At 39.9% G+C, this 23,698-nt stretch overlaps 1 protein-coding gene across 1 annotated transcript; it reads right to left on the reverse strand.

Moving 5' to 3' along the window:
* Positions 1-1,852: 1,852 nt before the first annotated feature.
* On the reverse strand, positions 1,853-23,106 carry LOC138792468 (short transient receptor potential channel 4-like). Its single transcript, XM_069969941.1, has 11 exons — positions 23,047-23,106; positions 20,357-20,761; positions 18,082-18,594; positions 17,092-17,422; positions 15,172-15,317; positions 12,285-12,607; positions 10,176-10,371; positions 8,439-8,633; positions 7,826-7,867; positions 5,119-5,208; positions 1,853-2,996 (listed from the first exon to the last, which is right to left on the reverse strand). The coding sequence occupies exons 2-11, from the start codon at positions 20,735-20,737 to the stop codon at positions 2,853-2,855; spliced, it is 2,361 nt and encodes a 786-aa protein (XP_069826042.1). The 5' UTR covers positions 20,738-20,761; positions 23,047-23,106; the 3' UTR covers positions 1,853-2,852.
* Between the last annotated feature and the right edge of the window lie 592 nt (positions 23,107-23,698).

Raw genomic sequence — 23,698 nt, forward strand, 5'->3', positions numbered from 1 at the left:
ATGGTTTCCACTATGTACATCCTGGTTGCCGTTCTAACTTATGCTTTTTATTCTACCTGGTGAGTGCCATGTATCTTTGCTTATTTGTTTGATGTATATCTATTCGTATTATGTTTTTTTTTTTACTGGTGTGTTTTCCTAATTTATTTCATATAGTAGATGCCGTGTTGATACCTGGTGCTAATGTGCTGCTATGACCCTCCTTTATTTTTTGAATAATTGATGCTGATGCAGAAACCATCATTTTTCACTGGTTGAAATGAACACTGGCTTTAAAGCACCCATACACTAGGATACCAATGGGTTAACTTTACCCACAGCACCCACAGGCTGGTTAATACTAACACTGGCATTATAGCACCCACAGACTGGTTGAAATGGACACTGGCTTCACAGCACCCATGGACTGGATTCAGTGGGCACTGACTACTTCTCCCACACACTGGGATAACTTTACCCACAGCAACCACAGACTGGTTGAAATGGACATTGGCTTTACAGCACCCACAGACTGGTTGAAATGGACACTGGCTTTGCAACGACCACAGGCTGGTTTGATTGGACACTGTCTTTACAGCACCCACAGATTAGATTCAATGGACACAGACCACTTCTCCCACACACTGGGATAATTTTACCCACAGACACCCATCCAAAATGGACTCTCCTATCCTCTTCTCCCGTTCCTATCTCACTCTATTTCTCTCTCTGCTTTGCCCTAAACGCCTGTTGCGATCCTCGTTTCTCTGGCCACATAACCGACTGCCCACCTCCAGGAAGAGAAGCAAAGTATATACAGGGTGAGGGTGAGGTGCTGACATCTTAGTGAGGCTTGGATGTCATTGGACTGCCGGAAGGGATTATTTATAATCCCTTGCTCCACCCAAGTAACAGTACTGTAACTTAACATGCTACGACTATTGCAGCCGCAAATTTGTTAATAAATCTTGTGAAATTCATTTCATAAAACAAAGCAAATTGACAGTAAAATTTGCAGCAAATCCAGCTTCGCTTGATTCGCTTGGCTCATCTCTAATCATAACCACCATTCAAACCAATTTCCATCCTAATCTGTGGAAATAAGCCAATGCCAACACAGTCACCAACCTTAAAGGACAACTCTGGCACTCATAAAAAAAAGAAAACTGAACTGAAGCTCCAGTTGGTGTCTTTATTTTTTCTTTACTTCCTGGTTTGGGCTTTCCCATGATGCACTTTGTCTCCTGTGATGTCTAACTGACTCTGTAGAACTGTTTGATGGCTTACAGCTTGCTTAGCCAATCAGAGTTGAGCAACCTGAGTCATCTGACAAAGGGAGGCTGGCCTAACAGGGCTTAAACCAGTTTCCCTCTTGATGATATCTTTGTCACAAAATGGCTGTCACAGAAAAGCCTGGGGTCAACAGTCATTAGGTAAGAATGAGTTAACTTCACTTCCTGGTGGGGAGGTTGAGGGGGGAAAAGATAGGGAAGGGGGCAGATAGGTGACTGAAGCATATTACAAAGTTATATAACTTTGTAATGTGTTTAAATTTCTGGGAAAAAGATTTTCGCCTGAGTATCCCTTTAAAGATACAAACCTTCCAACAACAGGATGGGTCTACCAGGTTTCTTTATCGCTATTTCAATAAATGTCAAAATTTTTTGCTCTTCCCTGCGTACAATGAGAACTATATGAAGTTCTTATATATGGATCATACCCTTTGCTCTTATATAGTGTGTGTGCACAATACACAATGAAAGACTCTGTATATGAAAAAACATGTTCTCTAATATTTCCTGAGCTTCATGTCTAATTCAATGTGAGGAACAGTTTCCTCAATACACTACAGTAGGTGCCTTTAAAACATCCCAACAAGAAATAATAATGTTATCAACAATTTTTTTTAGTGCAATCAATGTGATTATTTTGCATAGTCTAGGTATTTATATGGCAATACTTATATACTGATATATGGATTATGGAAAAAATATATGAACACACTGGGGGAGATTTATGAAGGGTGCACTCAGGGCGTATGCCATGGAGCAGGCACAGATTTTTACTTGCTCCATGGCGTATGCCAGCCACAACCCCCACTCGATGGATAGGCTCAAATCCATCTGGGAAGAAGGCGGCGGATCTTTAGCTAAGACTGCCATATGAGTACACCACTCTTGATAAAGGTCTCCCACTGTCCTTTTGCCAATCATACAATCCCTACTGGCATTCTAATCCCTATAGATGGTTGTATCTGTATAAATGGTCAAATTCCCAAAGTGACAATGCTTGTATCAGTCATGTAAGGAATTATTAAACGTTCCAAAAGCACTTAAAATATATGTCATATGTACAGATGAAAATCATAGTCTTGTTGTTGTATCTTCTTGCTGTTGTTCCTCTTGTGTGCTCTTTGAATCTGACTGTAGCATTTGTTTGACATCATCTAAATGACTCTCCTCTATTACACCGTGGCCACTAGCAGAAGGCTTTAATGGTAGACATTCCAAGGTGTCCTTAGTACCTTGAGATACTGTGCATTGTTCATCCAGTTTGTAAACATTTAATTCGGAAGTTCTTGGCTTTTTACAGAATTCAATGTTTTTTTCTGTTGGGCTGGATATTTCCAGCTCTGGAATTTCCTCAGAGTAGATTCCAGAAGAACTGTGTTCTACGCTAAAAAATTTTTAAGTCTGTGAAAAAAGCCCCAAACTTTTTGTCTTTGGCAATTAAATTTTCTTTGGCTTTTCCTTAGTCTCTGGAGCTAGAAAAGCAGAGCCATTCCTCACATTATTATGCTTATCGGCTGGTATCTCTGCCATTCTAGAATGAATCATCGTTGTTATGTCGAAAAAGCGGAAGGTTTTCTTTGTTTAACTTTTCTTTTCCTTGGGTTTACCTTTCTCTTCTGACTCCTCTGATACATTGTTCTTTTTAGTATTGTGACGATTTAACGTGTTTGCCTTTAACAATCCTAAAACTTCATAGCGGAAGCTGGAAATTTCTTGCTTTGGTTCCTATGAAAAATGAAAAAAATTGGGGTAATCACCAGGATAAGGTAACATTGGTGTAGATGCTCTTCAATTTTCTCTAATTTCTTAGGCCTTTCTTAGGCTATGTTCACCACACAGTAAAACATAAATATATAAAACTACAATTGCAATTTTGAGAGAAAATAAAACAATGTGGAACAGGTAAAGATTTTTGCAAAAACAATATTAATAAATAATGTAATGAAATGAGAGTGTTCATTATTTCGGCAGTCATAATCAATTAGAGCCATTATTCTATACAGGGTGTGCACTGCCAGCCAATTTCCCAATGGCTTTAATGGAGAACATTATAATATTAAAAATACGACCGTATTTTTCTTTAATTTTACTGTGTGTGAACATAGTCTTAGACAGAATCATGCTCTAATGAATTTAAAAGGCTAATATTTTTTACTCTTTTTCCTAGCATACCTGGATACATTTAGGCTTGGACTGACCCATGAAGACTTGTTTGGGGGAACCAGCTAGGGGGCTGCAGGCATATTCTTGTACTTTGTCACAACTTTTTTGTAATGCATAAAAGGTTCTGAAGCCCTGTCTCCAGGAGAAGGAAGAGGTAATGGCAGAATTTATGTGGAGTCTGTGAAGAGGGGGCATGGAAACAAGTTTATGTACAGGGAGACAGTAGACAGTAGTATATATGGGTGTGGGACTTGAGTAACAGAGGGGCCTGAACAGAAGCGTGTGTGCAGGGGGGTCTTTGAACATAAGTCTATATGGGTGGATAAGTGCCATACCCAATAATTTAGGTTAGATGTCGGAGCCATGGTATTGAAAAACATATAATATTAAATATTTTATGAATACACTGTTCACACAACATAAAAAAAGAGAAAAGGCGTTAGCCTTATCTATTTTAAAGAAGTCTGTTATTGCCGCAATTTAATTGACTTCAATACAATGCATTGAATGAAGGACGTCCAATGCACGCAGTGTATAAAATGACGGGCGCTGCCTACATGAATGTCAAAATAATGATCACGTCAATTATTTTCGGACGTCTTTTACAAACAGTGGATGCCATTTTTTAGTTATTTTCACACAGTTTTTCTTTTTTCACTATCCCTTTACTATTTTTACTGTTAAAGTCAATGGACTTTTCAATTAAAAACACGCCCAAAGTGCAATTAGTCCACTTAAACTAGAATAATGTACCAACAGCCGTCATTGCACAGACGGCAAAACAGCAAAATGATGTCCGTCATTTTAAATTCAAAATGATGTCCGTAATTTTGAAAAAAAACCATTGCGTTAACATAGCCTCATATATACTGTGTATATACACATACACCAACAAAACACAACAATCACTGAGCTCAGGGAGATCAGTGAAAAAAATGTTCATTGTTTTATTTGAGCTTCTTTGAGCATTTTCCCTGGTAGGCAGAATCTTGCTTCACACTGATGAGGGGCAAATACCCTGAAACAGCTGTCTGTGGATGAATGTCCAGCCTTGGTAACCCTTGTCTTATGTCATTACACTCGCAACAGAGTTATACTTCGACTAAAGGGGCCCCCCTGGTGTTTCCTTATTTAGATCCCAATGCTCGTAACAGAGTGGGGACCTGAGGGGCTACGTATCACGGTGGCTTGGTCTTCGTCCCACTGGGAGGCACCCCTTGGAAACAGGTTTCCTTCTCTGGAGAAAGGGATATCTGGCTATTCTCTTGTTTTGAGACTCGCAACTGAGGCTCCACGGACCCCTTATTTGCATATATATATTTCTGCTGCAATTGAAATAACCCATAACACTGCAGGGTGCATTAAGCTAATAGTAGAATAAACCTGTCCATGTGCTACGCTGCACCTAAACAGGAGAATATTGTACGATGACAGATCCGCGTTTAGTCTGTAATTATGAAATGAGTTCTGGTGAATGTTAACAATTATACAATAAAGTCACAGTAAGAATACAAAGAAAATAATGATAGTTATAAGAAAGGCATATTCTTTACCTCCACAGTAACATAATAATAAAGTATTCAATTAGATGTACTTCACCAGTCTATTACTCACAGTGAAGAATTGTAAGGTAATGTTGCATAGATGACACAATCAACTGAAACAAGAATAATGAACACGATACCTTGAAGTTTTCCTCTGTTAACCCTTCTTCAGTCTTAGCCTCCCTGATCATTGCAGCAACATATCTCTTAACAAGAATCCTCATAACCTCCTGACACAAGAAACAAGAGGAGAAAGATCAAACATTTTATATTTTAGCATAAATACCAACAAAAAAAATAGCAAAGCCATAAAACAGGTCACATGGCAATGATAATAGTACATTCTTTTCACCAGTCAAATGGCACTGATGCTGGGGCAATCGAGAGTTACTGATGGTTTTGAATATGACTAGGAATGAGGGAACCAAACCGTTATGAACCAGATTCGTTACGAACTTTGAGAAAGTTTGTTACGAATCTGGTAAAAATAACAACGGTGACGCAAAATTGTACTTTTTTCACAGAATAGACCAAGATACAAGGGATTTTTACTCCTATAATCCCTTGTATCCTGGTTTTCTGTGAATATCAAGATGTGTGACGTCACCCCTGTTAGGGCGAGACCTTAAATTAGTCTCTTCAGATATACCTGGGTGCTGTCTAATAAAAAATGTAATGTGACAGCTGTCTGTGAGTATTAACCAAGACAGATGAAAGCAACTTCAGTGTTCAAACTTATCGAATTTATTGAGGGAAAATCAGTTCATATCTTTACAATCAGGTTGGAAAAATAGGAGAACCCTGTTTAGCCGCAACAACAAAAAGTAAAAAAAAAAAGTCCAAAAAAAAGTCCCATCACTGTCTGAGAAACAAAAGAAGTCCAAAAAAAAGTCAAATCACTGTCCGAGAACCAAAAAAAGTCCCATCACTGTCCGAGAAACAAAAAAAGTCCCATCGGCTGTCCCATCACTGCACAGTTGTGTAGAAAAATGTTGGCGACTCATTGGGATTCTTGGTGTCTAAGACCGTGCACCCCAGTGCTGATGTCTGGTCCTTTAATTATGGGCAAGGGCAGTACATGTCTGTTAGTGCCCATTGGGTCAACATTCCCCCAAAATAACCACCAGAAACTTAGCCCATTCTTGCCACTATCACCTCCCCGGTGCTTTAGTTCTGCAAAAGTTCTGCCTCCACCAACTTGCAACCATCCACCGCTTTGACTGCAGTCCAACCTACCCCGGTTTCTTACCAACGATGTTAGGCCCAGCGCTCTCAGGCTGTCCTCCATTTTGTGAGCCTGGGTGAATGGAGCCACAGTGGGCAGGAGCTCCTCCGGACCATCAGGGAGAAGAAGGAGATAGTTGACCTTGGCTCAGCCATTCATAAAACGGTGGGAAGTGTTGTAGCCCACAAAGGGAGGAACCTTTTCTCTGAAGTGCAGTAGGGAGGGCTGCGTCATACACCATGTATGGCACATGTGATAAACCTCATATTGCACAGGTTTCTTCGAACATGGCGTGCCAATTGCTGATGCCTTTTGAGGACGCGATTCTGTGAGCAGGCATTAACAACATCATCCCACTCGTCTGTGTTCTTGAAAGTGTGGTGAACAACATCATCAACGAGGATTCCCAGGCCACCACTCCAAGGCTGAACATCCTCCTCCTCCTCCATGAATAGTCTGTTCTCAATCATACTGGCCTGGGTGCAATCAGGTACTGCCTCCTCCTCCTCAAATAGTCTGTTCTCAATCATACTGCGCTGGGTTCAATCAAGTGGTGCCGCCTCCTCCAATAGCCTCTTTTCAACCATACTGGGCTGGGTGAAATCAAGTGCTACTGCCTCCTCCTCTGTCAATTGTCTGTTCTCCATCACACTGGGTCCAATACAGTACTATGACTGCTGCTGGTTTCACTGTCAAATGTCTGTTTTCCACCCTACTGGGTCCAAGGAACTTTGTGTCCTATGTCACATGTAATCACTGACACCTTGGCTAATTTTTTTTCCACTATTTTTGCACTTTGATTTTTTCCCCTTTTTTCATTGTAATAGCAACTGCAACTAAACGAAACTATACCCTATCAGACTCTCACTATTGTAGCTGCAATTATTCAGCTGCTATAGCAAGGTTCGTTTTAGGTTCGGTTCGTACGAATCCCAACTTTGCGAGTTCCCAAGTTCACCGTATCAAAACGAACCAAACTTTTCAAAAGTTCGCTCATCCCTAAATATGACTATAAAGAATGAGAGGCAGTAATGGCAGCAACAGCATGGTGCCACTGTAGGCAAGAGGGCATGATGAAAATTTCTATACTTTTCTAATATAAAATCTGCATCATGGTCATGGGAGCAGGTAACGTTTTAAGACCAAGAAAAGAACAGTATATGCACAAGGGCTGCAAACCAAAAATACCTTTTATAGAAAATCACTTGTACAAAAGTGCTAAAAAGAGCAGATAATGGGAGACAAGCCTCCACCAAAACATTAAAAACACTGAAAACATGACACTATGTACCCTACCTGCATCAAAGTCAGGGTACCCAATAACATGGACCACTCATATATATCAGCAATAAATGTAAAAGATAAAAAATAATGCTGTATGCATCATTCATTATATGTGGATTGGGGAAACAGGGTCAGGTAGGTGCTTTGTTTTCCTCTGCTTCTTTTAGCACTTTTTGTATAGCTAATTTTTTAGTAAAGTTATTTTTGATGTGCAGCTCTTGGCCATGACCAAACACCATATTCTTCATGTCCACATAATTTCTGTTATTTCAAAATAAAATTTGTTATAACTTCTACTATTTTAATTTATTTAGCGTAATTGCTTTTTAAATAATAACCTGATATTGATTGTGTCTTCTGTGATTGTCAGCAGCTCGTTTCTGTAAAGAAAAAAGAGAAAATCATATGCTGAATCACCCTCCCCCCCCCTCCTGGAAACAGTTCATTCCATACATATCATTAATTTATCAGTCTCCATCCCCCAGTTCTTAGCATGCTGCTATCTGCTGAAGACTCAAAAATCTGTATATGAGCTGTTCAGTCCTTTCCCCCCTTCTCCTAAAACGGCTCATGTAAACAACATCCATGGACTGCTGTTTATACACTGTGTGAAGTCAGGAGGATAATCTGAGGTCAAGTTACTTGTGACCTTACTGTGATTAACCCTTTCTGCTGTACAGAGAGAAGAAAGAGTGCAGATATAGCCATCCAGGGAGCTGTTTACTTAAGCCATCTCTGAAGAGAGGGGGGAGGAGGGGGTTGAGACAGATTGAGCAGCTCAGACACAGATTTTTGTGTCTTAAGCAGAAAGTGTCAGGCTTAAAACTGGAGGAAGGTGACAGATAAGGTAATGACATGGAATGAAACTGAATGTAAACCTGCCTGGGTTTGTTTTGTATGTGTTTTATGGCGGTTACACAGCCTGCATATTACTACATTATAGGTACTCACCCCTAGTGCGCCAAAACTTTCAGGCTTTTTTTGTGTGTACTTTTTGTATACTTGTTTTTGAACCCATTTGCAAAAGTACCACAGAGTTTTAGGACTTGGAATGATATTAAAAGGGGCAGGAAGTGTCCCCCCTTCTTCAAGGTAACTCATCCAGAGCTTTGTTCTTGCAAACTTCCATTCAATGTCTGCATGATCCTACGGAGGACATTTAAAAAGAGATCAACAAAAAAAAAATACAAAATGGAATGTGAGCTTTTATCAATATATAAAAGTCCAAACGTTGTGGTCAGCACTCCCTTATATCTAATTCAAAGTCTTCTGGCCTGGATGAATTTTTCCCAAACCCTGGGGTTATCAGTTACAGAAAAACACTTGATTCTCTCCAGCATTTTAAAAATGTTAATACTTTATTCTTATGTTTTGTAAAAAACGGATGTGTTTAAGACCGCCTGGTCCTCAATCATGGTTCCTTTAGTCTATATTGAGCTTCAATAGGATGAAATAAAGGCTATCCAGCAATACAAAAGGGTGTACCATATCCAGGGTTCCTGTCTATTCCGCCACACACACACACAAAAAAAGTTTAAATATTTGTTCCATTGTAGGTTGTTACATTCATGCTGTTGATTTTTGGGTATAAGTGCTATATGGAAACCATCAGAATATAATGCACTTATATGTATGTTACTTATATGTATGCAATATGTATATGTTGGCTATACAGTCAACATATTATGAAAGTGGCATGAAGACAACTCCCGTTTATGTATCCTATTAGGTCACTTTGAGCCCCTATGTAAGAGCAGCTCCATCTCTACTGGACTTTAGGGAGCAATAGACTTGAGCCATCTCCTGCTCCCTGGATAACGTCTTTAAAATTATTTCTTTGTAGTTATCAACAGTTAAAGCATAACTGTCATGTTTTTTTTTTTTTTATTGCAGAAATCAGTAGTATAAGCGATTTTAAGAAACTCTGTAATAGGTTTCATCAGCCAAAAAAGCCTCGTTCTGTACTCAAGAAGCAATCTCCCAGCCTCCCCCCCTGACTTCTTATCTGTGCATTATCAGGCAAACACGTCTTCATTACAGAGAAGCCAGTGAAGATGGGCTCTGCTCTCTCCATTGTAAGCCTATGAAGGGGGGAGGGGTCGAGGGAGATGAGGCAGCAGGAAGAGGTGACATGAAGGTCAGCTGTTTGTAGACTCTCTGGGGACCTAAACCGCAGGATTCAGGTGTCAGAAAGGTCAGTGCTTATCTATGAACTTACTGAGAGAAGATTGCAGGGTGTTGTGCTGTGCAGGACTGCTCCGTGCTCAGTCACTCCTAACAGCCCCTCCCCTCTCCATAGCCACATAATGGAGACAGAAATCCTGCTTCATTTGATGTGAGGGGGAAGGCTGGGAGATTGCTTTTTCAGTACAGAAGGAAACTTTTTTAGTACATAAAACCTATTACAGAGTTTCTTAAAATCGCTTGTACTGTTGATATTTAATGTTTTCAGAAAAATGGCCCTGAAATGACAGTTACGCTTTAAGCTAACAAGAAGCACACTAGCACAGATGATCAATTCATGGGATGATCAATTTGCGGGATGATTGACAGGCAGAGAGGCCAGTAACGGCTGACATGTCTATAGGATCAGAAAGTAAATCTGTCTTTTCTAGCAATCCAATAAAAACACAACAAACTTAAAGAGCATTCAACGACAGCAGACAAATGTAACAAAATCTATCTTACAGCGATGATCTGGTAGGAGTTGTTCATCATGGCAATTAGCATATTAAGAAGAACCACCAAGGAGATGACATTGTAACTTCCAAACATGGCTCCACCAACAAATTCTGTGAACGTGTGATTTGGTTTTAATTTTATAACATAAAGATCAATGAGTCCAAAAGTTGACCAAAACAGTGACTGCAATGTTTCAAATAACCTAGAATAAAGAAAATTAAGTAGTTCATTAAAGATATTTTCTTAACATATTCTGACTACTATATGATAACTGAAGGGCATCTTCAAGCAAATAAGAAAACACAATAGACATCATCATAAAATGACTGTTTTATGTACATTACAAGAGATAAATTAATTGAAATTCCCAAACTGAGAATTAGTACTAATTTTGCAAAAAGTTTAGTTCACACTAGAATGTTTGCAAAGTTTGTATGAACCCAGTCCAAGATGGCAACCAAACAAACACACATTGTACACTACATTAAATCAAGCCCCAGTGCAATTGGTTATCAATAATCCCTAACAGCTGGTCTGCAAGTCTCTTCCTGTGACGTCACACTTTCTCCTTCACTATACAGTATATATTTGAATGCAGCAGCTCCTTTACAGTAAAATGAACATATATTTATCCACTAGCTAGAGAGAGATAAGTAGAGGCAGACAGAGGCTGGGTTAGAGAGGGTTATAGAATTTTTATTAGATATCAGGAACAGATAGAGGAGAGTGGCAGTGAGGGTAGTAGTGTAAGCGATGTAGCTGTGAAATTTCTTCTGTCTTGTAACTTTATGTGTGAGTACACCCTTTCCACCTCTCTCCTGGGTGAAGTTAATCACATGAAACATCTGCCAGGTTACATCAGGTAGTCTGTCCTAAAACCATGTCTAGCAGCAGAATAAGTGCCACTATCAATATTACTTGGCATGTGCTTTACAGGATTAACTTAATTTAAGAGAGCTATGGACATCAGTGGATCACTGACACACAATGACTTATTGTAGACTAGTAATCCATCCCTGTCCACAGCTCTCCCTGGTGAGTCACCTGCCAGGTTACTTCAGATGGCCTGTTCTAATACCGTGTCTGGCAGCACAAATTTTACAACAAGCCACCTGATGTAACCTGGCAGGGGACTCACAGTGTTAACTTTATCCAGGAGAGCTCTGAACAGTGGTGGATCACTGGCTTGCAATTAATTAGTGATGGTGCCTTAGTGATCCATCACTGTCAGCAGGTCTCTTGAGTTAAGTTGACCCTGTTAATAAGGAGACAGTAGATGTAGTTTTTTCCGTGGCCAACTCCTTAATACTAGTGTCTGAGGTGATCACAGGGATGGCCTTGGCATTGGTGAGGTGTATGAGAAGTCAGGCACAGGGAGACAAGGTATTATAGTTAAACAGGGACTTTACTTTAACATCTGGCACAATAGGTTACAGTCTTTTATCTGTGGAATACCTTCAAAGTGGCTGCCAACCCATCTCTGAATTGGCTGATGTCTTTTGAATACAATGAATTAAACATACATCACCAATAGATAGCTGCATCTCAATCTCTGTGTTCCTGCCCCTAGAGAGCTACATGTCTGCCCCTGTGTTTCCTCCTCTGCATGAAAGTGAAACTAGAGTAGAGCAAAGTAAGGCGACATGGTGCAGGTGCTCGTGATTTAGTTGCTTACCCAGAGTCTTACCATCTGCGAGTGCTTTTGGGGGTGCCTAAGGAGGATATGGACTCATGACAGGCGCACCTTCATCATAGCAATGCCATTGCAGAGTCAAAATAGTGGTCATGGACACCAGAGACTTTACTGAGACCTCTGATGTCCTGGCTAGGGAAGCCGGCAAGGGTGAGAGGAGAGAGGGGAGAGCAGGTAGAGACCACTCTCTGCCCACTCCTCTTTCTCCCCCGCCACTGTCAAAAACTCCCCTGAGCTGCCGGCAAATTCAAATTCATTACTGCAATGACAGAACTCAGGTTTACTAAAGGAAATCAGAGCAGTGTAATCATAGTGACTGCCCTGTGGGAATATTTTTACGATTGACTTGGATTTCCTTTACTTTATATTAAAAAAAAAAAAGCCTAAATGTAGATAAAATAACATTTTGGTGTATGACTTACGTGGAGAAGGCATTGTTTTGTGGTTCACACCGAATTCCAGTGCAGTTCAAGGTTACGTTGTAAGCTGTACTATAATTGAAGTATAGCAGAGTCAATCCATTGGCAAAAGCCAGTAACACGAGACAGTAAATAAAGAGAATTTTTAAAATGTCGAAAAGCACTCTTCCTAAAGAGATCTGCAGAGGGCCCAGGTGAGAACTGGCTGTGAACAATGAGATCAATCTCAAGGAGCTAAAGATATTCGCTACAGCAAATAATGCTTCTGCCACTAAGGTTGGATGCCACATGTCCCAGTCCTCACGATGACATTCTTCTTCCCTGTACTAAAACAACAGAAAGAAAAGTAATAAAATGTTACTTGATAACTAAGCCTCATTCTTGTATATAAATGTCTTTATTTTCTATAAAAATGTCAGGAAGGGATGTCACATGTTGAAAAAACTAACCAGAAATTAACAAACATTTGATTTTTTTTTTCTGTTTTAAAAAGTAACATCTAGAGTATGTTCACACAACATTTTCGGCTATTTAGGGACCTAATTATGAAAATATGTCCATATTTTTACCTCAGAATGACAGCCATTCAAAACTACAAAGGGAAAAAAACTAATTGGGGACTCTCTCTGTTATCACATTAACAAACAAAATACAGCTTATGGCTATGTTCCCAATTCGTAATAATATAGGGGAAGGTGGCCATCTTGTAACATCATACATGATCATGATCATTATTAACGCCCATCTATTTACCTTCCGCTGATATTAGGAAGTAGGAACATAGCCTGTTATTGGACAAATCATTTGGAAACAAGCTCCTAATCACTTGAAGCAGAGATCTTGATGAGAAAGTGATAACTAAAATAAAAAAATTTGGATAAGAGATGAGAACTTTTCAAAAGTTCGGTCCAGCAGGTATGCCAAACTTTGCCGCAAAGTCAGGCTTTGTCCAAACTGATCCTAAAACGAACCTCATTATAACAGCTAAATGATCGCAGCTACAATAGTGGCACTATAGGGGCTCTATTGTTGCACAAACTGCATCAAAATTGTGATATTTCTTAGCTGGAAAAAAAGTTTTAATGTTCCATTAATTTTGACAGGAAAAGTGTCAAAAATGCAAGTTTGAAAGCTGCTGTTACAATAACGTGACATGTCACTTCTTAGGGGAGTTTATGCTTGTTTCAGGCATTGGAAACCATTTTGTGGCAAAACCAAGCCAAAAAAGGATCAAAAAAGTTGTCAAAAAATGTGGTTTTTATAACCCTTAGGCTATGTTCACACTCCAGCCACATGCTGTGTGCAACGGTGAATTGGGATGCGGGCGCACATTGGTCCGTCCGCATCCCAATTTAACAGAAATGCAGTACCGGCCGGGATGATCTTAACTGACACCGGGTCACAGAACGGCCGGTGTCTTACATAGTGTGAACCCGGCCTTACAAAGTATTACTGCGGAAATCAGTAAGTAGTGGTAAAATGTCGCAGTGACCTCCCAGGGCCAAAAACAGACCGGAGTAAGATTTACTTGCCCGCATAACAGACTTGGCCGGATTGGCCACAGTGTAAGTGCCCCTACAGGGCCTAGAACAGGAAAATGAAGTTGGTGACACCAACAGCACTCTCTTGAAACCAGTAGTGCCTACAACAGCCAGTTGATGGATCCCACCAATCGATTACTTTATTGACGAGTTTGGCTCCTGGATAGTGTGGAGTTCAAACTCTGTGTTAACCAATGCAGGACTGTAGGCTGGTTGGTCAAAAGATGACCACTGAATAGGTTTGGAATGAATTTCAATTCTGGAAGTTTGGTTCACTCATCTCTAAAAACTTTCTATTATAATATAGATACTTTCTATTTAATGAAATCATAAAATCTCTGTGGGTGCTTTTGTAATACTTGAAAGCTGTTTGGCAAGGTGCACAGAGCACATTAAGCAGATTTACTGATTGTGTCTAAGGCTATGTTCACACACAGTATTTTTGCTCAGTATTTTGGTCAGTATTTTACAAACAAACCAGGAGTGGATTGAAAACACAGAAAGGCTGTGTTCAGACACTGTTGATATTTAGTGGATCACCACCATTTAACGGCAAATAATTTCTGTTATTTTAAAACAACAGCCGTTTGAAATAACATGGTGTGTTGTTGTGTTAAGCATTCTCATATGCACTTAACAGCATAGAGCATACACCTAAAATACCATATTGTGCCACCTAGTGCTATTAATATTTAGTGCATACCACAAACTAATATATAGGTTAGGTTGACACCCCATGTATTTACATCCAGTAAAAAAAGAATTAATTGGAGGGAGGCAAATTTACTACTATGATAAGGTAAACACAAATTATTTAGGTTCCTTTTATTTTTCTAGTTCCACACAACGTAGGACAATGGCTATTGTATTGAGTGTCAAACATTGCATTGAAAATTGCATGGAAATCAATGCACAATCGCTTGAAATAATTGACACGTCAATTATTTTAATGGCCGTATCAATGGCCGTTGTTCAATACATTGTGTGAACAACAAACGTTGTTTGCATTCACTATGAAAAGAACGTCCGTTGTCTTAATTGAAAACAATTGTCGTTCTTTTCATAAAATGTACGTTGTGTGACCATACAGTAGCCTAACAGTGGAATTCATATTGGTCCTGTTTCTTCAAATCATAAGTCAAGAACTGCAGAATCCAGCGGGATAGGTATCTTTTTGTATCAGGTTTTAAAGGATCTGTTCTCTCATATTTAAGAAATAAAAAAGTACTGTTCAGCGGGATGCAAAAACATGGTCTAATTTGGGCCGTATAGTAACAACATGCGTGAGATGGAATGTTATGCAAATGATATATTATTACAATTATCAATAGAAGTAATAATAATAGTACCTGTTCCTGAAAATATGCAACCATCTTTAATGAAATAGTTGCCAAATATAATGAATTCATGACGAAATCCATCAGGTTCCACCGGTCATGGATGTAATCCTGAAACCCTCCATCCCACATCTGTTTAATTTCAGCCCATATGATACCTGTGTATTGTAAAAACAAAACATTTAAGCATACAGTGATGCAATTTAAAGGGGTATTCTGAAGATTATTCTTTTTAATCAACCAGTGACAGAAAAATATACAGATTTGTAAAGTACTTAATATTTAAAAATCTCAGGTCTTTTAGTACTTATCAGCTGCTTTATGTCCCTGACATGGAGCTGTCCCTGACAGGAACTGTCCAGAGCAGTAGCAAATCCCCATTGAAAACCTCTGCTGCTCTGGACAGTTCCTGACATGGACAGAGGTGGGAGGAGAGAATATTTCTACTATGTGTTGGTAGAGAATTTTAGGCTAAATCTGTTTTGTTAGAAAATGTTTTGCTCAACTCTAATAACTCTGCAGACCATATGGCCATATAGAGTTATGTTCCATCCAGTGATTTACAGGCAATGGGGGAGATTTATCAAACATGGTGTAAAGTGAAACTGGCTCAGTTGCCCCTAGCAACCAATCAGATTCTACCTTTCATTCCTCACAGCCTCTTTGGAAAATGAAAGGTGAAATCTGATTGGTTGCCAGGGGCAACTGAGCCAGTTCCACTTTACACCATGTTTGATAAATCTCCCCCAATGTGTTTTCTCATAAATGTTCACTTTCCCCTTCTCTTCTTTATCTTGTCTTAACCACAATGAAGAATTCTTCAAGCCAAAACATGCAGATTACTGCTGAGATGTCTTGGTTATTAATTTTTCCAGTGTCCTCAAAATTTTAGGTATCCCTAATAAAATTGTACCAAACAGATGGTATCCTAAATTCTAAAATTGCCCCATACAATAACAGTGCCTCCCTCTGTGTCCCACACAGTACAAATGCCCTGTAGTGGCATCAACACCTCTTAATGTCTGCACATAGTGTCCCCTTTTTTTAACACAGTTGTACTGCTCCCAACATAGTAAACGTGCTTAGTGCGCCGCATAATTGAAGTACCTTCTTAATGCCTAAGGACAAGGCTCCCCCTTAGTGCCCCACTTACAAGTAAATTGTTCTCCTAGTACCTCATATGACACAAAGACAACCCCTTAGTACCCTCAAACACACATGCAAAACTAGAGTGCCCCCGAGATGTTTTATGTTCAACTAAAGTGTCCACTTAAAAAGCCACAAAAAAATAATAATGAATACTAACCCTACCCCATTCCAATGACAAAGTGTGCCATGCAGGCTATTCTATGTCCAGTAGATAGCATATGTTAGGCATCTCCCCTGATATTCCCCCCAGTAAATAGTGCCATGGTAGACATTTCCGCTAGTGTCCCCCATGGTAGGCATCCTACCTGGTATCCCCCTCGTAGTTAGTTTTCCCTAAAATTGGCATCTCCCCTAGTATCCTGCCCCCTAGTACATAGTGTCACCCATAGTAGGCATCTCCCTTGGTATTATGATGACAGCTTAGAAGGCCCAGTGTATTACAAAGATGGGCCCCGTAGCAGCCGCTATGGCTGCTATGGTGGTAGTTACGCCCCTGGAGCCAAGTTTTTAGCCTTTAAGCTAAAAACTTTTCATTATAAAAACTTGCAGAAAACATCATTCCTGTATATACATTCAGTCTTCTGTAATGTTATCAAATTGATAAATTGCTGTCTAAAAACTAGGCCTTTCTGTTTGGCAAATTTTCAGATCAACATGAAATATCTTATTGTCTTCATATCACCCTTATACACGAAAAAAAATCACTTTATGCTATCCTGTATGAAGACAATCATGATTCAGTTTTATTAACTTATCATGTATTGAAATTAATAATTTGTTTACCCAAAACCCACGGTAATATCATCCATTCAATGGTGGTCGGTGGAGGGCCTGGCCTGTTGTTTTTCTCTCCGCTCTGTGAAGCTTGTAGTAGGAAGAACAAGAAAGTCAAATGTGATGCAGTGTGGCAGATAAATTTGATAAATGGTTTACTAATAAAGAGTCCGAGGTTGCTTTTGGGAGCTATCAAGTAACAGGCAGAGAAGACAGGGAAAAGTAGTCCTATTATTGCACACATGGCCATCTTTACTGCCCAATGTTGTCTCCTCCAGCCGGGAAATTCATCATACCAGCGAGAAGCAAGCAGTCGCTGACAGTTAGGTTGAGCGACAAACTGTGAAACACAGAGAAATAGAAGAATTTACATCAATGTCAGAAAGCCTCTGTTAAAGTGAACATGTTGCTAGATGGGTGGAGACTAGCTGATTGGCTAGCTCCTATATAGGTCACCTGAACAGAAGAGGGGGTTTTCTCTTTGTACACTTTTAGAAGCTGCAGTAGGATGGAGAACCATCTAGCTGTGAACCAAGCACCAGGGGGAGATGTACCAACATGTTCGCCTTACCATTCGATTAGTTTATTTAAGGATTTCAATTTCTCATTAAAGAAATTTGATGTTTTATCATGACACATAGACAGACACAGTGTATACATTTAGAGACAGAGCGTCACAAAATGATGTTATGTTAAAAATCTGTTAACCTCATGCCATCTCAGAGAATTTTAAGTAGAGATGAGTGAACCGAGTTTTCTTACAAACTTTTTAAAAAACTGTGTAGCGACTTTGTAAAGATTGTGGTCGCACATGTTACAGTAAAGTACACTGCACTACTGAAGTGAATGAGGCTACAGGGTAAAGCTACACTCACTGGACTCAAATGTGCTGGTTGAAGAAGCAGCCTTGTTTATTTATTGACTTATTTTTTAAATGTTGGACAACCCTTTTAAGCAAGACAATAACATGACACCCATGTTGTATTAATAAGTGCTTACCTCTTTCTGATTATACTTTATAGCCAGTTTTAACCTGGCCAAGTCATTGCCGCATTGCTCCTCCAGTATGCTACCATCATCCCTGTAGTTGAGGATAATTTCCAATTCTCTTGAGCTCCTTGTCTGATCTAACAGTTCCTTAGAAAATTGCTTACATTGTTTTGATAAAGCCTCATACTCAGACTTATACTCATCTTCTACTTTGCTTAGTTCTTGTAGCTCCCAGCTCAGTTTGAAAGCTGTAAGGAAAGGATCTTCACTTGATAGCGCTATTAGGGAGGGGCTCGCCAATGCCCTGTAGGTGTTGAATCTTGACTGTGCTCGACGTAAACTGTCCACATCAGGTCCACATTCCACACAGTTGCAGCGGACCTCGTGTGGCCTGGGGATAGAGACTCCTTTTTGGACAAGATGCTTTATTATTTCATAATTGTTTGTATGAGCCGCCAAAATGATTGGGATGATGTCTGAAGTAAATTCAGAGAATTGCTTATCCAAAAGTATTGGGGGGACCTGTAAGAAAAAAAATAAATAAATAAATATAAATATATATATATATATATATATATACACACACCATATTTTTGGCGTATAAGACGATTGGGCATATAAGACGACCCACAACTTTTCCAGTTAAAATACAGAGTTTGGGATATACTCGCCGTATAAGACTACACCAAATAAAAATAAATAAAAAACATCAGACAGCAGCAAGGTCTGAGAGGCAGAGAAGGAGGTACAGTAAACTGATCGCCTAACTGCGGCAACGCCTTTTGTTTGCCACCCACTGATGGCCTAATTGCCTCAACAGCAGTAACTGCCTAACTCACAAATGTACTGGGCACACAGCTTCTAATTCACAGATGTAATGGCTCTACAACACCTATTTCACAGATGTACTAGCCACATATGTCCTAACACACTGATGAGCTGGCCCCACAGCTACTAACTCACGTTTGTGCAGGCCCAAAATCTCCTAAATGACGCATGTACTGGCTCCACAGCTCCTATGTCATAGATGTACTGGTCCTAACTTATGTACAGCTCTCAACTCACACATGTGCTGACCCCACAGCTCCTAACTCATGTATGTACTGGCCAAAAATCTCCTAATTTACGCATGTGCTGACCCAAGAGCTCGTAAATCACAGATATTCTGGCTCCACAGCTCCTAACTCATGTATGTACTGGCCCCACAGCTCGAAACTCATGGATGTTCTGGCTCAAAATCTCCTAACTCAAAGATGTACTGGCCTCAAAGCTCCCACCTCATGGATGTACTTGCCCCACAGCTCCTAACTCACAGATGTACATTGTGCCCTGAAAAATTTCAGTGGTGATTCTAAAATTTGATTACCCAAGCATGTGAATTTGGGCACTTTACAATTTGGGCAACCTCAACACTAGTATTAGGCCATACTAGGTTATTGCAGCTCAAAGCTCATTCAATGAAATGGAAAGTAGGTGGGGCTTAGAGTGAAGGTGGTAGTATTGTGTGACTTATGTGATTAATAGAGCATTAGAATATAGATACAATTTCTAGCTTTTACAAACTGCTAAAACATCATCCTAATCTGAAGGCTTCTCCACATTGTTGGTGATGCCCATGATTGTAATGCCATGTAGTAATACAAACCAATAACATGAAGACGACAAAATGGTTCCTAATACATCTGCAGTATGTTCCAAGTTGAGATAAGTTAGTTTACTTAGCGTTCATTGGGAATTTTGTTTACTTCAATTGGTCAGATCTATTAATACTGGCGAAAAGTCTTATTAAATAAGACTGGACCAGCCAGGCAGAAACTATTTTTTCAGTGGTTCATACTGTAATATACATTTGGCACAATTTGCTAAATATATTCAATACTTTTCAATAAGTAGTAAGTTTGCACCAATTTTTTTAAATCAATTTGTGACTATTTGTGACTAACTATCCTCCATACATTTCTACCATTAACACAGTATGGACTAAAATAAGAATCGATGTCAACAACTATGGCTAGCTGAACACTAACCCATACTTATATGGATGAAGGTTGGGCCAATGTCGTCAGAAAAACCCTTTAAGCTTTCATCTTCTTGGCTGGGAGAAATAATGTGAAGTTCCTGAATTCCAGTGGTGGATAACTGGTGTATATTTTTAATTCGATTTATTGTTTTACGTTTGGTTACCTTGTTTAGTATGGAGATACAATAGATAAATAAGTGATAGCATTTAACACCTATAACCTTTGTATAATACCAATCAATAATAAAATAACAATGTACCTACTTGTTTTTCTCCTCTTGGCTTTTTGTGATTTAATAGCAGCTCTACCGCTCCGACCACTTCCTTCCTTATGGCGTGTAGTAATGCATCTCCGACATAGACATTATAACTCAGCAATAGCTCAGTCAGTTCAAGATTTTCATTTTCAATGGCAATTAATAGAGCCGTTCTTCCTAAGGGGTCGATGCAATTAATATTGATATTGAAATAAATTTCAGCCTCTTCCAGAGCTTGCTTCACACTGGCGTAATCTCCTTTCTCCACTGATATCAGGTAGGCTTTCTCATTCGGGGAGAGTTTAGATTCTGAGCGTACGATACGAAGAGGGATCCGATCTTGGAAGTGAGAACTGTTTCCTTTACTCTTGTAACGAAACTGAGCCATATTTTATGCCATCACGTCCTGTTTCTGAAAATTTAAGAATCAGTATCATTACAGCTAGAAATGAGTGAAGCAAATGTGGCGAAGGAAGATTAGACTACTACTATAGGCGATATTACACAATTGTGTGGCCAGGGCTAAACGAACATCAATATATTGTTTGTGCAGCCCCTTATTTAAACAATAAACAATTTTTGCAATAAAAATATAGATTCTCACTACGACTCTCATCGGTCCAAGTAGTGTATCTTCACTGATGCCGTACAGCGCCTAAAAAGTCCTGGACCTCTGCAATACCGTGCCTCCAGTTTGCATCTTCTGCTTTGGATACTACACCGGGTTCCCCCGCTCTGTGGACTGGCTGCAAGTGGCGTTTTTATTGAGCAAGCGATTGGCGGTGTCGCGCTCGTAGCGCGACCACCTCAGGTGAGCGGCTTCTTAGCCACAACTTTTAAGTTTATGTCCAGCTTGTGGTAATGCACAATGTGCGCCCTTGGTGTTTTCTCTTCACTCTAGTCAAGACCACACCTGCATATAGCTCACAGTAGCCCCTTACTTCCTTTCCACCCCTTACCGGTGGGCTGATCGAACATCAATATATTGTTTGTGCAGCCCCTTATCTAAACAGCCACAGCTGCAAGTTCTCGAAAAGTTTAAAGGTTCAAGCCCACACCTGCAGATAGCTCACAGTAGTCCCTTACTTCCTTACCACCCCTTACCGCTCAATCCTCACCGTAAAATTTTAATCCTAAAGAAGTATGTAAATTAGTATGTTAGAAGCACTAAGGTTGGGTGCTCCTCGGCTCCCCCAGAGCACCATATGCCCTGCCTGTTGCCTCTTACATTTATGCCTACTTATGCATATTCAAGTATGCATAAGCAGGTCTGTCTTAAGTAGGCGTGAATGTAGGAGTCAATGGGCGGGCAAGGATTCCCCCCGGTGCTCCTAACATACTAATTTGCATATTTTTTTTAGGATTATAGTTCACGGAAACAACAGGACTTGCAAGTATCAGAGGAGTGGAGGAGGAAAAAGGTGGTAAGGGGTTACCGGGAGTTACTGCACGAACCTCTTTATGTAATAGATGGCGGCTGTGAAACAGATGGCAGCTGCACAAAGAATATATTGATGTTCATTCAGCCCAGGTCGCAGGGCAATTATTTCTCAGGCTTCCTGCGTTCCCCAGCCTTATACCATTTTACAAAAAGCTGAAACAAACCTCTTTTTAGAGACCATGTTACTAAGTAAAACATATAAACATACTAGAAAAGGTTATATATAATAATATTTACAGCCATTCATAGATATAATAAAATATTCTATTTACTTACAGAGAATTTAATTTATTTGCATTATAAAACAATGTACAGTGGTACCTTGGTTTAAGAGTAACTTGGTTTAAGAGCGTTTTGGTTTAAGAGCTCACAGTTTTTCAAAATTGTGACTTGGTTTAAGAGCATTGCTTTGGTTTAAAAGCTCCCTGTACTGGGTGGGAGCGCGAGTGAAGGAGGGGCATGGTCTGCACAGCGTGGTCTACAGCACTGTACTCTGACCCAGGAAGTCTCCCTCACCTTCCAAATCATAGCAGATCCACTTCAGGCTGGGGCTTACATCAGGGGACAGGACTGTGGGGGTAATCACTCCATAGCTGTAACCCCTATCTCCCCGGACAGAGAGTGCTGCTATACTGTGCCCACATCTGTCCCGCTCATTCCTTCATACTCCCTGCAGTCTCTGTCAGCCCTTGTGTTTCCCATCCTCTCCATTACTATACAGTAACTTATAATATCACATATTCTGCTGTTTCTGAATGTTTGTTTCATCTGTTTTACAAGTTATTTAGAATAATAAATCATTATTTTTGGGGTGTGGAACCAATTGTCTGCATTTTTATGATTTCGTATGGGAAAATTTGCTTTGGTTTAAGAGTGGATTTGGATAACAAGCACGGTCCCAGAACGAATTATGCTCGTAATCCAAGGCATCACTGTATATATAAAATAGGCAATAAGTAGAGATGAGAAGAGCAGATTAATTTTGCTGGGTGCGTAGCAAAACTGATCTGTGCTGATATCCCTCAGTCTGCCGGCTCGGTGCAGAGTGAAGATACTACCGGGACCACCTGGAAAATATGGATACAGCCATAGCTGTATCTATGTTTTCTAGGCATTTTCCAGGCGGTTCTGGGCGGTGTCCTCCCTCTGCACGGAGCCGGCAGACTGAGGGATATCAGCACAGATCAGTTTTGCTTTGTACGAGGCAAATCAAAACAACTTTGCTCAACTCTACTAACAAGATATTTAGTACTTACTTGGTGCAATTGCAATTTTCCAATATCCACAGGTTAAGTTCACAGATTCTCCAAACTGGCTTTTTCCAAGTAAAACTTCATTAGTATTAATATGAGGAAAGACAAAAGACTGAATATCCTTTTTACGGATTGTTCTGCATATTATAAAACGGGATGTTTCTTGTTTTTTTCTCTAGCAGCTTTTAAGAGGTAAGGAAGTAAAATCAATAGAAAAGTGAATCGGAATATCCCATTCTGACTGCAGAATTGCCATCATGTCATCTTCAGGCTCATTGTCTTGCTGTAGTTAAGAAGCGTGCACATGAAATGAAGATTACCACTCGCACTTGTCTGGACTGCTGCTAGCCTACATTGACTTATATGGAGGCTGCATCTTTCCCAACAGTAAAGTATCCGCCTCTCTTTGGTGAAATCCCTTAGGGTATCCCTTCATGCTGTTTTACTCTCCCTGCTTTCCCATTTGATTATCCTTCTCTCCAACTCTCTGAGTACTTTCTCCTTCCTCCCACTGACTTAAAGCTCTTTTTTTTTCCATCTCCCCTATTGGTCATGGATCACGTGCTACTGATTTGCTGGCTCCATTTGCCTGCTTGGTATGTTTTTCTTTTTCTTTCTCACAGTAAAATCTGTTGAGCTCCTCACAGACAAGTAG

This window comes from Dendropsophus ebraccatus, chromosome 5 (assembly GCF_027789765.1).
Source record: "Dendropsophus ebraccatus isolate aDenEbr1 chromosome 5, aDenEbr1.pat, whole genome shotgun sequence".
NCBI lineage: Eukaryota > Metazoa > Chordata > Amphibia > Anura > Hylidae > Dendropsophus > Dendropsophus ebraccatus.

What these genes read in the sequence shown, in the direction of transcription:
- LOC138792468 (XM_069969941.1), bottom strand. Translation starts at nt 20,737, where the DNA reads ATGGCTCAGTTTCGTTACAAGAGTAAAGGAAACAGTTCTCACTTCCAA. An exon ending in GATATTACCGTGGGTTTTGG is followed by an intron (nt 15,318 to 17,091) that starts GTAAACAAATTA and finishes TACAATACACAG; the next exon opens with GTATCATATGGGCTGAAATT. An exon ending in GAAGACACAATCAATATCAG is followed by an intron (nt 5,209 to 7,825) that starts GTTATTATTTAA and finishes TTCTTGTGTCAG; the next exon opens with GAGGTTATGAGGATTCTTGT.